General features: G+C 38.6%; 1 protein-coding gene across 1 annotated transcript in view; it reads right to left on the bottom strand.

The window, feature by feature from the left end:
- Positions 1–15,594, bottom strand: part of LOC104253314 (sodium channel protein type 5 subunit alpha-like) — a 34,184-nt gene extending 18,590 nt beyond the window's left edge. The window contains exons 1-13 of the mRNA XM_059819148.1: positions 15,340–15,594; positions 14,230–14,348; positions 12,481–12,588; positions 10,788–10,916; positions 9,921–10,012; positions 8,847–9,068; positions 6,426–6,483; positions 5,611–5,752; positions 4,939–5,136; positions 3,830–4,012; positions 2,892–3,293; positions 2,023–2,152; positions 339–577 (exon numbers count right to left, since the gene is read on the bottom strand). Coding sequence (XP_059675131.1) covers positions 339–577; positions 2,023–2,152; positions 2,892–3,293; positions 3,830–4,012; positions 4,939–5,136; positions 5,611–5,752; positions 6,426–6,483; positions 8,847–9,068; positions 9,921–10,012; positions 10,788–10,916; positions 12,481–12,588; positions 14,230–14,348; positions 15,340–15,594 — 2,277 coding nt within the window. The remainder of the gene's footprint in view (positions 1–338; positions 578–2,022; positions 2,153–2,891; positions 3,294–3,829; positions 4,013–4,938; positions 5,137–5,610; positions 5,753–6,425; positions 6,484–8,846; positions 9,069–9,920; positions 10,013–10,787; positions 10,917–12,480; positions 12,589–14,229; positions 14,349–15,339) is intronic.
- Positions 15,595–16,307: the final 713 nt, after the last annotated feature.

Genomic DNA, 16,307 nt, shown 5'->3' with positions numbered 1-16,307 from the left:
CTGTGACAAAGGAACAGTAGCATCAGCCTAAAAGTAGCCATGAATTTATCTTCAGGTCACGTTCCCACAAATAACATACATGGACAAGTCAACAAAACCCATTATTATGAACTTCTAATGCACTTTCAATTAAAATGGGAGGATTGTTTTCCGCCTTCTCAGGAGTGTGTTAGAAGTGCATCAGTAAAATCTGGGAATTGTCTGTATTAGAAAGTTAGAGTTCATAAATGCAGAGTTTGCTAATCTTTAATTTTTACAGTTACTCTTTATGTCTCAAGTGAAAACACCCATCAGTCAATCCTTGGTATAAAATGTCACATAGCTGAGAATTTGCTTACCAAATTGCCTACATTAAGCATCGATTTAAAATTATCTGACATATTATTGTGCTCCAGTGCCATGAACAAAGTGTTCATCACAATGCAAACAGTGATGGTGAGATCAATAAAAGGATCCTTTATGAAAGCAGCCACTTTTTTCTTGATTCTCAACCAAAGCGGACAACAGTCCCAAATTAGATACTTCAAAGCAAAATCATTCAGGCACGGCGGGCATCTCCGCTGGGATTCCTCAAGTTCTAAAAGCAAAAGAAAACCCCACTATAATTAAGTAGTTATCACTGAGCAAGATGGTGAAATAACAATTTCAAGTATTCAAAAGACCAGAGAAGAAAAAGGAAACCTCACATCTCACACAGAGCCCCAAATCTTCCCTGCACTTTCTACCATTCATGTAAGTCCCTACATCAGCTAATAAACACAAAGATAGAATTCAGAGAAATTCGGATTCAAAATTCATTCATATGAACGTACTTAAAAGCCTTTGGATCAGGTTTTATTTGTCTTAGTCTCAGACTTGTACCACAATCATCTGGCTAAAAACAGATGTTTACGATGCAGAGGCCACACCACAGCCTCTCGCACTCTCGTAGATCAATATAGCAGCTAAGGCACTGTTCACCTTATCCTTATGTGATGTCTAAAGACACTGGCTCTATCACACCCAACCTATTTTTGTCTCCTTTGACTCTCAAGGGAGTCTACAGAGTCAATGGCAGCCACAGGAATTCTGGTCGTAGGTGAGGCAAATCCAAACTACAGTGCCTGAAATTTGGCCTTAGGCCACTTCTACTGGAAAGGTCATGCCTACCATTTCCCAGCTGATGCACGTTGCCACACCTCTCCATTTTCTATAAGTAAAACATGGGATAGAAGCTGTTCTGGCTTTGCCATTAATGTTCTGTTGGTCAAACAGAAATCTCACAGCCTTTCTTTCTTCACCATCGATATTAATGAGCCCTCCAAAATACTTTTGACCCTGCTGAAGTCCTGTGCAAATTCATTAACAAACTGGAGCTTACTTAAAGCTAAATAAAAGCACAGTACGAATTATTACTAATCTGGTTTTCAGGGACCTAAAAATTTTTCAAAGATCAGATGAACCGATGAAAAAAGAAAAAGAAAAAAAAAAGTCTTCCTACCCTGGTCCAGAAAACAATTAAACAATTTGGGTGGAAATTTTTCAGAAATTGCAACAAAAGTATCAGCCAGTGATAAATCCCCCAAAAAATTCACACGGAAAGGTAAGCTGAAGGAATAAAATAGTAAGGTTAAGTATTCAAAACCCAGAAATTGCTACAACAACTGATTTTGCTTGCATAACCTTATTGTTAGATTTTGCGTGCCTATGTCTCTGCCAGTGACACATCACCAAGCACAGGGTCAGGAGGAGAAGACAGCATCCCAGTCCTGCACCTCAGATACTAGAGAAACTCCTTCCGCTCACCCTTACTCCCATTGCCTTCACTGTCTGGCCTACAAAACAAGATCTTACGATAGGCAAAGGATGCGTTCCAGTACCTAAAGACTCTGTGATAATGCTGCTTTTTTTTTTTTTAAAGAGCCAAATTAACAATGAAATTCCTAACTACACCCCTACAAACCTCTCTTAACCTTTAAGAAATGTATTGACATTTTGGTCTTCCACGCTAGCGTTACCTTAGCATAATGAGCAACCACTTACCCTCCAAGACACTGGTAATTATGCTGACTGCACTTGCTGCCCTTTGTCTCTGAAGTGCCTCGTTAAAGTACTCCACTGACAGATGAGGAGGCAAATGCATCATGCTGCTCTCATCATTTACAGCTGGCTGCTTAAAGAAGTAAACATGATTAGGGAGATACCACAGGAATAAAATGAAGTAGGATGTGATGATGGGTAACTATAAAAGTTAATAGGAACAATGACAAGCAGCCAAATAAATGTACCTTTTTACAAGATGTAATAGATGTTGAGAACGAAGGTCCTACTCTTCAGTAATAATGCTGCAGTAAATGGATCCTGCAAGCGTGTAATAGCAACAGGGCAAGCACAAACCTTGGAAATAAGTGTATGAGGGGAAATAAGCATAGAAAATGCTCTAGAGACTAATGGAAAAGGAGAGAGATGAGGGATAAACCGGTAGAAAGGCATCTCTAACTGCTTGGGGAACTTACAGACAAAACTTCTGCATGATGCTAAAGGTGCTGTGAAGGGGAGAGAAAGTACAGGTACTGCTCAAAATGACCTCCCTGGATAGGGCATGGGATAAAAAGACTCCCTGGTGACATATAATTCCAGCACTAGGAACCTTCAAAAGTATGTTAGCAGAAGTTGTGCATAGCAGAAAAACAGGGTATAGAACAGGAATGCTGAAGCAATGAACTCTCTTATTTGGGAATTCATCAGAGTATTAAAAGACACTTTCTACAACAACTAACTCCCCACACCAGTACACTTTATTTCACATCACTGTTTGCCATTTCGCTGAAACTCTTAAGACAAGAAAAACCTGCCACTTACGGAGAAACCATAACATGAAGTATATACTTAAAATAATATCCTTTACTTACCAGATCACTCTTTCCTGGGTCTTCCATCACTGGTGGAAGCATTACTCCTTCAGAAGACACTGGATCTAGACTGTGCACCCTGCTGCTTCCTCCTCCCGTCATCAAAATCACCCCATTGCAGTCATCCACGTTAGCCCACTTGCCGCTCTGCACACAGTTTGGGGTAGCGGGGTGAGAGCTGTGGCTCATTTGACTTTGCACGCTGGAGCGTCTTCCCATCTGCGTGACCGACAGTGACCGACACTGGATTTCATGTTCCCCGGCACTGCGGGTCTCCTCGTCACCAATATCCGTTCTGGAATCAACTTCTAAAGCAGGTATTTGGAAATTGAACACGCTCCCGTGGCTAAGTCTGCGTTTCACCTGATTTGCGTTGGGACCGTACACCAGGCCAAGGAAAGACTAAAAGCCCAGGAAAAGGAATAAAGAGAGAATGGCATAATACCGTAGAGAAGATTTTGGGAAGCCATAAGTGTTTAGAGTTTCATAACATTTCCTATCAGCCTTACCAAGTCCAAAACTCTTATTTAATTTAGATTCTTCAGGAAGGATTTTGTTCAGATTTTAAAAGGCAGATAATAAAATCCTACCAGCTGTAGCAGCTATTTTTGTGATAAGATTTATATTTATAGTCTAAGTAAACAGAGAATGATGGCACAAAAGTTAAATTCTGACAATCATTCACTCTTTTCTATTCCTCAGTGTTACAGAAAATTTATTTTGACTGTTATTATAACTTTCCTTCCATCCTTTGTTTATAATATTTCCTTTTGACATGAAATTTTACATCTAAGTCTTCCTTATCCCAAAAGCTTGTTAAAATAAAGACTTAAGAGTGATCAGTGTTTGTAATAGGATTTGGTTTGTGCATTCAAGCAATTTATTTTAGTATTAAAATTGGAAAACTGTAAGAATCTCAGATTCAGACAATAGATTACCAACTTGCGTTGATTGTCTGTGGACTGTGACTTGGGGAATTGTTCTTCTTCTTCATTATCTTCTATCCCCAAGGACTTATTTCTCTTTTTCCTATTGCATCTTTCTTTGATTTCTTTGGTAGACAGAGAAGAGGCTTCAAAGGAGCTAATTGACAGGATATCAATTCCTTTAATAGCCAATGACTGAAATTAAAACAAAAACATGGATGATATTTTTGCTGGGTACTTTGAATACAAACAGAAAGAAAACGCTTCTGTGCTCTATATTATTTCATCTTAAGAATTTGCGTTTCACAAAACTCATTAGAAATCTTGCAATACGTGATAACAGTAAAAGAAAGAGGAGAGAATTTCCCCAACATATGGAGCACTGAACTATTTGCTATTTGCAGTATGTTACATGATCGCATGTATTGGGCCTGCCAGGGGCAAAATAATCACATTATAGCTCCTATCCCTCCACATGGCAGATTTGCTTACAATAAAGATACTCAGTTTGAAAATAATGCTGTAGAATATATCCTTTTCTCCAAATAAATGCTCAAAGAGTATTAAGATTCTGTCTTTTCACTGGGGATCCTTGTGACTGTGGCTGACTTTCCTTCCCATACGGAATTTAGGACAATATTTTCAAAACACAGAAGTATTTTGTTCCAGAAGCTTCTAAGCCATTTAAGTTACCAAGAGACTTTTCATTCAACTACAATAGGTTTTGGCCCTGTTGTTAATGCAGTTGATCAACTGAATTACTGTATAGTTCTCTGCTCAGCAGTCCACAATGATAAAATAGAAGAAAAATTAAAAAACAACTACATTTTCTTTTGGAAACTGCTAGCTGGTGGAATTTTACATTTTCCAGATTTTAAAGTAATAGCAGCCTTTAATGCTTATTATCTACAACAAAATTCGTTGTTTCACAGGAAAAATACACAGCTGAACAAGGAATTGCTCCTGTAGCTCTAGGAATCACTACTTTCAATAAGTTATCACTCGCTCCTGCTCCCATGAGTGACTACTATATACAGCTGTATACAAGGAGTGATGCTTTTTCTTATGTGACTGACCACAGAGCACTGAGACTAATGCTTGTAAGGGAATAATTTACATACCTCCTGCTCCTTCTGTAATAATTCCATGGCTTCCCGAAATTTCCTTTCCTTTGCCTCCGTTTCAGCAATGGTGGCCTTGTTCTGGTCTTCGTATGCCATTGTTACTACAGCCAGAATCAAGTTGACTAGATAAAACGAGCCCAGAAAGATGACCAGCATGAAGAAGAGTATATATACCTTCCCAGAAGCTCTGAGGGTCTGTAAACAACACACCCCAGAGATAAAAATTACGATAGAAAATACCAAACAGGATTTCAATGTGTCTCTGAAATTCTTTAGAAGCACTCAGCTTCCCAGACACAATGCTTTAGGAAGCTTAAATGGAAGTATACCTCCCTTGGCCCTTCTTCCCCCTCTTTCTCCCTCTCCCTATACCATCGTCTGTGAATCACGGATCGTATATCCCATGAGGACAACTCAGGAGGCGTTATCATATTTTTGAAGGACAATACAGGACCCTTTTAGTACTTTTTTTTTTTTTAAGTCCCTAAACCAGCAGGGTGATAGGGCTATTGCTGGGAAGCACTTCGGCATCCCTTTTCTAGGAGTCACAGCTTGCGGGAAGGGAGAAGGGAGGGTGTGGGCTCGATGACTTGCAGCTATTGCTTTTATTTGAGGTTTCTTGTCCTCTCCACGCATTTTCCGCTTCTGAATTATGCACAAAGTTGGTACCTGCTGGTACAGACGCTCCCAGTAGTCCTGGGTCATCAGGCGGAATAAGGAAAGAAAAGCCCAGCCAAACGTATCAAAACTAGTGAAACCATAATCAGGATTTGGCCCAATTTTCAAGCATATATAGTCTGGAGGACAGATCCTAGAAGTAATAATAAAAAGTGGAGCTCTTTTAACTGTGCAGATTTCAAGGAAAACTTCAGCTTATCTGAGAGTTCTGATTATTATTCAGCTCTGTGTTTTATTCGATTGCAAGCCAATTTTCTACTCCAGGTAGTATTGGCTGGAAAGTAGGATGGAAAAAGCAGCACCCACAACCCAATAACAAAGGAAGATGACAGGCTGGAGTAGACCACCAACCCAGGACAATTTCCTCCTCGCCAGCCCTCATCCCCTGCTCCCCACTGCAAAGCAGCCACGTCTCCCTCCTTGCCCAAACCTGCCCTTCAAAGATCCATGTTTTGTTTTTCCAGTTAACACTCATCAGCTTTTACAGAGAGGAGCATGTCTGTCCTGTGCTATATCCGTGATCCTTCATGTTTTCAGTTCTCTCGTACATCCGTGGGGAAGAGAAAGACAGCACTTCTGAAAGGCTCAATGGAATTTAGACCTGAATAAGCCAACTGCAGGTTCATGCTTCATTCCCTACAAGTATTAAATTATCTGACTGTTTACTATATTTTGTTGTCTGTGTTCCTGTTTCTGCATTCAAGGAAAGCCTGGAATTTCTGCTTTTGTCTCGTATGAGTGAACGAATACAGAAGCACTGAGGCAGAGAAAACTTCCAAAGAAGAGATATTCTTAAGTGCACTTACCCAGCACCAGGACCACATAGCAAAATATCTGAGGTGCCCTTTTTCTTAGCAATGGATGCTATAAAAAAGGGGGAAAAGAATTAAAACCAAAGCAGTTTCTAGCCTGAATCCTCTAACCTTTAATATGAGTAGCGATGAGTAATCAGTGATCTGTAAGTGTATGTGCACACACATAGGCAGGTTTCCCACGCTCACAGTAACTGCACCAGATTGCAAGATGTCCTGTCCTCATTTATAAGCATGCATATGTGTATGCACAAATTTCAGGCTGAAGGCAGCCCTCAAAACAGAATTTTTAAAAATATTATCGCTTTGGCCACATCTGCATAAAGGAAATGAAGAATTGGAGAGCACAGCCTCAAGCACATTCCCTGGTTTGGTAATCATTAGCACAAACTCTGGCAGTTTTGGCCCATAGCAATTAGCCCTCTCCAGGACAAACATCATTTGGGGTGGCATAGACCAGTTCTGCTTCCAATAAGCAATAAAACCAGAACCCTATTTTGAGGAGGAGGAAAGAATATTTGGCGGTGTGGATATACACCACGCCATGTCACTGTTCTGCTGAGCCAGACAGCAGGTCCTAACCCTGCTTGGCTGAGGAATACAGATTTGTCCATTAGGATGCTGGAGCTGTGCCCTTTTTCACCTCTTCCCCTATTTCTCCTAGCATGGTTACTCTGATCCCTGAGCTAGCAGCAGGCTGAAAGTAACAGCTTTAGTGCTAATAGCTAATTAGCCCCATTAAGATGAGGGTTTATGACCCCATATGCAAGGGAGGTCTCATGTCTTCCTGGTGCTTCTCAAACCTCAGCTGTGCTCATCAGGTAAGCCAGGGTGATTCAGAGCCAGCAGGAATCTTTAGTATCAGCTGTACCATATCATGTAAATACACCATAAAGGAATGAGTCACTATCTGGGCTGCTTTTCACCCACATTTTTTTTAAGAAGATTCAGTGATTGAGCTTCAGAGTATCACAACACCATGTAGTTCTCCATGTTGGAGATGGGAACTTCTCACAAAGCCAGGACCATAAAAAATATACAAAGCAGCCTATAAAAACTACACAAAAAATAATTTAACAGAAAACTGGGCTTACAGTGCTGTAAGTCCTAAATCCTGTAGGAAAGTCATCTAGCTTTCGTTAAACCTGTCTGGGCCCTCCTACTCCTTTTGCCATCATAGCAAATCACCCTGCACGCAACATGTATGGCATGGGATGTAAACAAGACAAAAGTTGTGAAGCAACACAGATTTTTAATTTCTTGAGCCCAACTTTCTCCAGGCGATTGCCTTTATACAGCTGCAATGTTCTTCATTAAAAAAAAAAATAGATGTGTTTGTTTCCTGTTGCTTCTGCACAGAAAATTAATAGTTTTAGCCAAAGTTTGTCACATCCATGGTCTCTTGTGTGCTACTGTAGTCACTGCCTGTTTTTTTCTGAAGCTTGTTTTCAATTATGATTTTTACAACATTCTGTACATGTAAATGACTTTGTTCCTATGTGTGGTTTTTTGGTAGGTACAAGAGTTTCTTGTAAAAAGTTTTTCCCCAAAAATCTTTTATACAAAGACTTTCTCGCCCTGGACTATGAAGTTGTTAAAGAAATCCTGTCTAAACAAATCTTCCACACGGAGTGCATACAAACAGCAATCCTGTGTGGCTTTTTTACGTATTTCAACATTTCCCCTGGGAGGATGCTTTTCTCCCTATATAACTGCTGCTATGTCTGAACTCGTTGGCGGAGATTTTCTTCAGTGATGAAGCTTCCTTCATATTTCTGGCATAGACATTGTTTAATTTGAGTGTATTTTTTCATGCATATTGAGGCTTTTTCTTTAGCAAAGGGCTTTTCCTTTCTGAATTGCATCTTACAGTTGCTGTTCCTCTGAGAATGCTTTGGTGCATTTTCAGATCTCTGCTCTATGCTTTCATCACCAGCCTCAGTCAAGATGTATAGATGAAAGATGTATATTCTATATATCTTACATAAGACATAAAATAAGATACATATGATCTGAAGAAGAAAGTAACTTCAACTTTTAAATAAATTCTTCTGTTTCAAGCTGGAGAGTAATTCACTGGGCAGCAAAATGAAGATGTACGGACTCTTCAGCATGTAGTAAAAAGTGAACTTTGGGGAATTACAGCGGAGAATGAGCTAATGCGTGTTTCAGGTTTTGTCGTATCATTCTGGGAAACAGAGCTGGGCGTTACTGGAAATTTTGGGAGTGTTATTTCTTATAATGAAGGAAAGGGGTGCATTCCTGGATGCCTGCAAGCTGCTCTGGCAATCTGAATGCCATTATCAGGCAGTTACTCATCAAAATATCAATCATCAAAATATCAATATAATTTACAGCAGTGCATGCATAGGTGTCTGTACTATCATCTAAAAAAAAACTAAGGAGAAAAATTACCTGTGTCATTAGCAAATATTTCATAGGATTCCCATGTTTTGTTAAGCAAATAAGGTATTTTACTGAAGTCTGTAGAGTTCCTGATACACTTTTGTCTTAGATTGCCCTTAAAAAGCTGGAGGCCTATAAGGGCAAAGACACTTAGGCAGAAAACAGTCAGGATCATCACATTGGCAAGTTTCTTAACAGACTGGATAAGTGCCCCTACAATGATCTTGAGTCCTAGGAAGACAATATACAAAGGAAAATCAGGATGAAAAACTGAGATTCATGTGTCATACTTGACTAGCGTTAGAACAATGTATAACAACCAAAGTACCAAAATTACTGGATAATACATGGCAAATATATTTGCAATGTAAGTATAGTTTAGACGAGAGAGTAATTAATATGAGAACAACATTTTTTTTTTTCATTTGATGGACCCTAAAATTTCCAGATGTTCCTTTAATTTCTGTAAAATATTTAGGCAAGGATGAGGAACCAGAGATAGTCTAGTTTTTCTTATCCAGAAAGAGTTATATGCATAATTCAAATGAAATTTCCAACACTGGTAATCTGTGAAGAAACTGGAAACAGCGAAAACAGTAATGAATATGATAAAAAAAGCCAGGAAGAGAAGACGGAGGCAACCCACTAGTTCTTAATTTGTATTTTGTCATGAGAAAGAATCCACTGGCTTCATAACTAAGGAAAAAGTGACAAGGAAACCATTTTCCCAGAGATGATGTAAAATGATTAATAGTTAAGTCCGTTCAGTCACCAGAGGTGTTTCTGTTGAACCATAACACATAGACCAGCTAGAAAAACATTCTGTAAAACTGACATTATAAAGTGTTAACAAAATCTTTAAAAGCACAATGAAAATAAATTAAATACAAGATTGTTTCTAATGCTTGATTTATTCTCGTTGGGCCAGGTGAACTGAGACACTATTTATGTCCACAAATTCAGCTGCGTCTGCAATCAATGAAAGATAGAGAAAAAAAACCAAAAAGGCAAAAGCCAACATGTAATTGGAGCAAAGAATCAGTTGTAAGTAGCAGAAAATATTCAGCAAATGGGGTTTCTTACCTGGGATTACTGAAATGGTTTTTAAAGCTCTCAGAACCCTGAAAGTCCGAAGGACTGACACGCTCCCCAAGTTACTAAATGCTCCCACGTACCTGTAAAGTCAGGACATAATATGTCAAGTGGTTGAACAGAGTACACAGGGCAATTATTTTACAGTGGTTATTCTTAACTGTCAATCCTTCTGAGTATATTTTAAGTATTAATAAATTACATATCAAAGATTTGTCTGAAGACTTATAAAATAGAAACCCATTTCTTGATTATTAGAGTTTCCTTATGAGGTAGCTCTTGGCTTATGCACAGCTGCTTTTGTCTCAGCATCTTAAAATATCACGCATTTAAAATATAAACAAAGATAACACTCAAAATTATTAACTTTGGGCTGAAACACTGGCTGAACTCATTTGATTCTATCTATCTCCCTGCCGTAGCTGCATCTAACCAGTAAAAAAGCTTTCTAATTACTGCAAACTGAAGCTCAAACTATGATTTTTGGAGATAAAGAGCCCAAATTTAATCCTCTGTCCTGGTGTCTATACACATCACTCTATTTTCAAACTTACACTTTCATTCACAGGATCTGTATGTCTGTATTTGACAGCCCAGCTATTACGTTTCACTGATTGAAATGCATCCGTTCACATACACTCACCGCAGAGTATATCTTGTTCTGCACAACTCTATTCCCTTCTTGAAAACTAATATGTTGTTGTTATACAGTGAGCGATAAAACAAGGGGAAGAGTCAATGGCCTAAATAGTTTCAGGTGCAGTTAGGACCCACAGGGGTTCTTTGTGCTGCAGACAGCCTTTTGCACCACAGAAGCACCAAGCAAGGGTAATCTATATTTTATATGTTCCCACTTACGCCATAACAATAACAGTGAAATCCAACCAGTTCCAGGGATCTCGAAGGAAAGTGAATTCATTTAGACAGAATCCTCTTGCCAATATTTTTATCAATGATTCAAAAGTATAAATGCCAGTGAAAGTAAATCTAAGGAAAGGAGAAAAGCGCCAAAGAAAAACAGCAATATTAGCAATTAACGGAAGAGACACGGTCAGACTATTTACTGTCTAGGTCAACAAACCAAGCCAGTGCTGCCGAGAAGTAATGGAAAGGTTGCTGTCGATTTCAGTGTATTCTATCAGTATCTGACTCACATGGAGTTTGAGACAGTAGTTGACTGCAGTCTGGACATGGCTATTAACGTGCACACCTTTGACATGGTTTTTTGGCATTCAACAATTTTTTTCAAACTCTTTCTGTGACTCCTCATAATTTCAGAAACACAAAACTAGCTACTTGCTGAAATAAAGATCAAAATTTGTATATTCCTCTGGTTTCAAGTGGCCAAGTGAACGTGTGATATGCTGTGCATTATTTACTTTGGGCACGCAGCATCCATTTCTGTGCAGAATGTTTAAAACACTTAGAGAAATACAAGAGTACTGGATTTTCAATTTGAGATGGCAATTATTCTTATTAATGGAAAATTATCAGTAAAAGCTCTTCTGGACTTACTAAGTGCACTTACCATTTCAGCAAGGCAGCGATCTCCCTACAGAATTCAAAAGGCATTCATTTGGTAGTCAGCAAATGCACTAAGAAATTATATGGATATAGTGCTTCCCTTTTCATTTGGAAAGAAGTATTCTGAAATTATTATTGAAATGCATTTGAAGAGTAGTCTTGATGCCAACAGCAGATACAACTCTTATGTAATGTTTAATGCTCTCACAGGTAGAGAAGTATCTCAGCATCTTCCAGAGATACGTATATTAACAATATGCAGAGTCTTGTTCCTCTTTGCATGAGGATTTGCCATTCCCAGCTGTTTTGGTGTCATGTAACATGAGATAGTCAGAAACAATTTTAGAGCTGTTTTTAAAACTGAGTATTTTGGAATCTTTTCCATTGTGTTAAGTGTTAGAATTATCAGGGTTCATATTCTAACATTTTTATGCCAAACTGAAAAAGTTGAAATATTCTTTTTAAAAAATAAAACCATGGGATTATCCTGCTTAAGTGTGACTACAGAGGCATGGATTTATTGTGATTTAACACTGCAAGTGTTGGCAGCGCTGAAGATAAGAGCTTTACTTTCTAACAGCGTCCTGCAGGCTGGGAACTTCTGACAGAATGTTTTATTAGCGCAAAACTCAGCATTGCAATATTATTAGAAAGAATTTTAAAAGACAGCAGCTCTTGATGTGCTTCATCAGCGTCAGCAACAATGGGAAATGTGTCTGGATAAAGAGCAAATAATTACTGAGTAACTTCAGAAAGTGGGATAACAAACTGGAGCACTAGGACAGACATGAAGCTAGTTCAACAGCAGAACTTAATCTACACTTACTCTCTCCTATAACACCACAATTTTTGTAGATATTGAGTTTGAAGACAAAAAGACTCCCTCAAAGTAGAAAAAGTAACAAAGTCCTAACACAAGCAACTTTCCTTCTAAATCCCCCATAAACTATCTTGAGTGAAGGTGGCAAGTCTCAATAATTCAATATAACCACAAAATTAAAAAACATACGTACTCACAAATACTTACTCAACATACTTGTTCCATGAAGGAGATGGAGAAGTCTTAGAGGACTCAGTCAGTGCCATGAATGCACAATTCGTTATAATCGTGCACATGATAAACAAAGTGAATAATGTAAGTCATGGGAGTGAAGGCAAAGAATATGACATCGATTCAGAAATGTAACTAGAAATTCTATCAGTCATAGATGTAGTATCTGGTTTGGGGTTTAAAGCACATGTAAGAATAGCATGCACATGTATTGGCTGATTTTCAGTCATATTAGACGACAACATACTAGTGTTGTTACTCATGCTATCTGGACTTCTGTATGGGCTAGAGATCTGCTGCTCTAAACATTGCAAACTTGATAAAAGGATCCCCAACCACTCAAAGAGTAGGAGCAAGGATGCATTTTTAGTTTCATTTTATAGCATACAAGTTAAAAACTTGCCAGAGGTCACACAGATAAAGCCAAAAACTGACTCTAAATTGGCAGAGCTGCTCTCTTCGAAAGGGACAGTGTGAAGTCTGCCAGGATACTTGCAGGTATCTCAAAGGACTCTAGATGCCCACATTTAGCCAGCTCTTGGGGCTGCCCAGCTGCTCTCTGTGACTATAGGGTATGAATGGGAACTTGGGCATCACATGTAGATACCTAAGCTTAAGCGCTTGGCTCTAGAGCTGAATCTCATGCCTTGTGTCACACCACATGTTTTGGCAATCCAGGAGGTAGATGTGTGTGGGAAAGACATCTGGCCTTTCCATCATCCATCCTCTCCATCGCCCCAGAAAATCTCCTGGCTTTAGCTCTAGGCATGGGCAAACTGTCACAAACCCAGGAGATGGACCACTAGTGTTGAAATGCCAGTATCGGCCAACTCGCTGCCCGGGGAAAGCCTCAGATGAGAGGCAATCACTCCTCCAGGGATGCCTTTACCCCAATACGATGACATCTCCTCCAGGGATGCCTGTACCCCAATACGATGACATCTTCAGACCCATTGCAGTTAACTCAGCACCACACAGCCGGGAGATGGCTGGAAACCTAAAATCCACACAGGGATACTGCAGACTCTGGACTGGGCCTGATTCAGCCCCAAGAGACAGTGTTGTTGCTCTGGTCTCATTCCCCAGTGCCAAATTGGAGCAATAGACTAGTGATTCCCATTCCCTAAATTTGATGTATGAGGTGAGATCTATATTAGCTTTATATTCCAAAGGCAGTCCCTGCAACAGCATCCCTGAAAATTTTCACTTTCATATACCAAAGATATATTTTTTTGATCTGATTTCCCAACAAAACTAAGTTTGCATAATTTTTCTTTCTATGTGTTTTCATATGCGTGCCTGTCTATCTCAACATTTTTTTCTTAAAATTGGCCAATGGTTGATCAGCTTTGGCACATGAGTTGAATTTAATTCCTACAGTTCGGGTAAACAGAAGATGAGAAAGAGGATAGAGACCTTATTAGTCTTCTCACTGAGAAAGGTTTCAGCATGAGATACTTGTTTATGAGACACCAGATAATTGATCATTCTCAAAACACAAATCTGTAGAAAATCAGGCTTCAATACCCCCGGTAGTCACAAAACTATTTCTTTCTACGTAGCACAAGAGCACCACGACAATAATAATTTCTAAGTTAATTCATAATTAGAAGTCATCTGGAGTGAGGAAAAGACTAGATTCATTCAATGCTCTAAAACATAAAAGCACAGGATTACGCAGGTTTTTGTAATAAAAGAGAGTGAATGGAGTCAACAAAAGGATATGAATGTACTAAAATTTTAATGGCTGTTCTTCGGATTGGATGGAAAGGACTGAGGATCCATAAGGCACGTGTAGCAGTAAATCTGAAGATTGTTTTCTGTTTGTTTAGCACTATGAAAATCTTTAAAAAAAAAAAGAAACATGAAGTAAAGTTTTCAGGAAGTTGAACAGAGAACATATTTTTCTACTATATCCCGTTGTATCAGTGATGAGCAAGAGCTCGATTTTAACTTTAGTCTATTTGTTTAAATGGGAAGACTTTTGCAATACTTTGCTATCCTTTCATTCTAAACTGATGAAAGAGTTAATACCCATTAACTGTCAAGCTGCAAAGAATCCTCAGCATGAACTTCTTTTTAAACCTTAGGACTTGCAAAGACTTGTGCACAGAACTAATCTTGCTTCTGACTGTTCTCTTAAATTGAACATCTCATTGAGTCAAGATATACAGAGGTGGAGGGAAGAATTTCAGCCTTTATCATTATTTGCTGTTGTTGAAGGTGATCTTCCAGCCCTAAGACTGTAGAAATTAGTTCAAAGAATTAACCATTTCTCCAGCAATAAGCTTAATTTCCAGTGGATTAGTTCCCATTTCTCTGTTCTTTATTGAAAATCATATTCTTCAATACTTCATGACTAGAATATGGAGCTTGAATAACTGGGTTTTAAGGATTCATCAGCAAATGTTTTAAAAATATTTTTATACTTAGGTGATCATTAATTATACATGAAAGTGGAGCATAAGCATTGAGATAAAGAAGAACACATTGTTTCAAACCGTGGAATTCAAGAAAATTTACAAAATTATTATCATTTCTTGTAGATCTGACTCAAAACACCCTTTTCTTCCTTTATCCATTTTAATTTTTCTGCTTCCATTCTGATTCAAATGTTAATGAAGTTCATATTATTTAATTCCTATAATTCAAAATTAAGCTTTTTTAAGAAGATTACAGCATGTCATTCAGCTGTGCCAACTGCCTGCTATAACCTAGCAAGGGATGACAGTTTTTCCAAAGGGATGTAAGCAAAACTGTTTGATCATTCACATAAACACTTCTTAGCAACACAACAAAACAAATTAAAATCCAATCATCTTGGTTGGCTCTAACCTTACGATCTTTGTAGTATGGGTCAAGATCCTCCAGTGGTTCCCCAATGAGCTCTGGAGGAGGATTTCCATAGAGAGCTGGTAACTTCTGGAAAGCTTTTAGGTCAAGTTGAGGACGTGGTTTCTCCTCAGGTTTCTGGTCTGTAGTATTTCTTCGACAACTCCTCTTGGCAGCAATTCTTTTTTCAATAGCAACCAAGGATTCATAAGTGAACTTACGGAAGTTGTTGGTATCAGGCAGTAAGAACTCGGCCATTTTTCATTCTTCTTTTCCTGTCACTGATTCTGTCCAAAGAAGAGAAACAAATAGAAAGGAAATCAAGATAAGTAACTCTAAAACAGGTAAGTTATGAAAATTTAAAAAGTTTGCCCATGCATGGCTAATAACATAAACTTTCTGAGCCATCAGCTTCTAAAAAGAAAAAAAAAAAGATATGATCAATACCTTTTCCAGTGAGATGTCTGTTCAGCATTTTTTTTGATCATGTATATCTGATAGGATGTGGGCAGACCTCTATAAATTTAAGTGGGTATTTAAAGCACCTCATTTAAGACACCTGTTATCCTAAATGCTCTTGAGCTGTTGTTCAGAAAAACCTAAGGTGCTAGTTTAACCCAATATTTGGAAACGGGACACTAAAGCCCGTCAAACTGCAACAACATCAAATATGTGGAAGCTGTGCCTGCAGTAGAAGGACTAAGTATTAAATTAACTAGTACTGATGTAAACAGTCAAATGGATAACCCATCCTGGTGGTGTCAGCACAGGAATAAGCAGTGTCCAAGTGTCAGAAGATTTAACTCATGACCCATAGAGTCAGGACTGACTGACATGGTGGACAAAAATGCTTGACCCAACAAGTATCAAGCACAAAGTTTATATCTTAGGCCCACTTGTCAGAACAAAAAACAACAAAACAACAAAAGTGAGATTATACTAGAAAAATACTTCGCATTATTCAATGGAGA

Source organism: Gavia stellata, chromosome 6 (genome assembly GCF_030936135.1).
Source record: "Gavia stellata isolate bGavSte3 chromosome 6, bGavSte3.hap2, whole genome shotgun sequence".
Taxonomy (NCBI): domain Eukaryota; kingdom Metazoa; phylum Chordata; class Aves; order Gaviiformes; family Gaviidae; genus Gavia; species Gavia stellata.
Note: the sequence above shows the minus strand (reverse complement) of the source record. Positions and strands in the feature narration are given on the sequence as shown.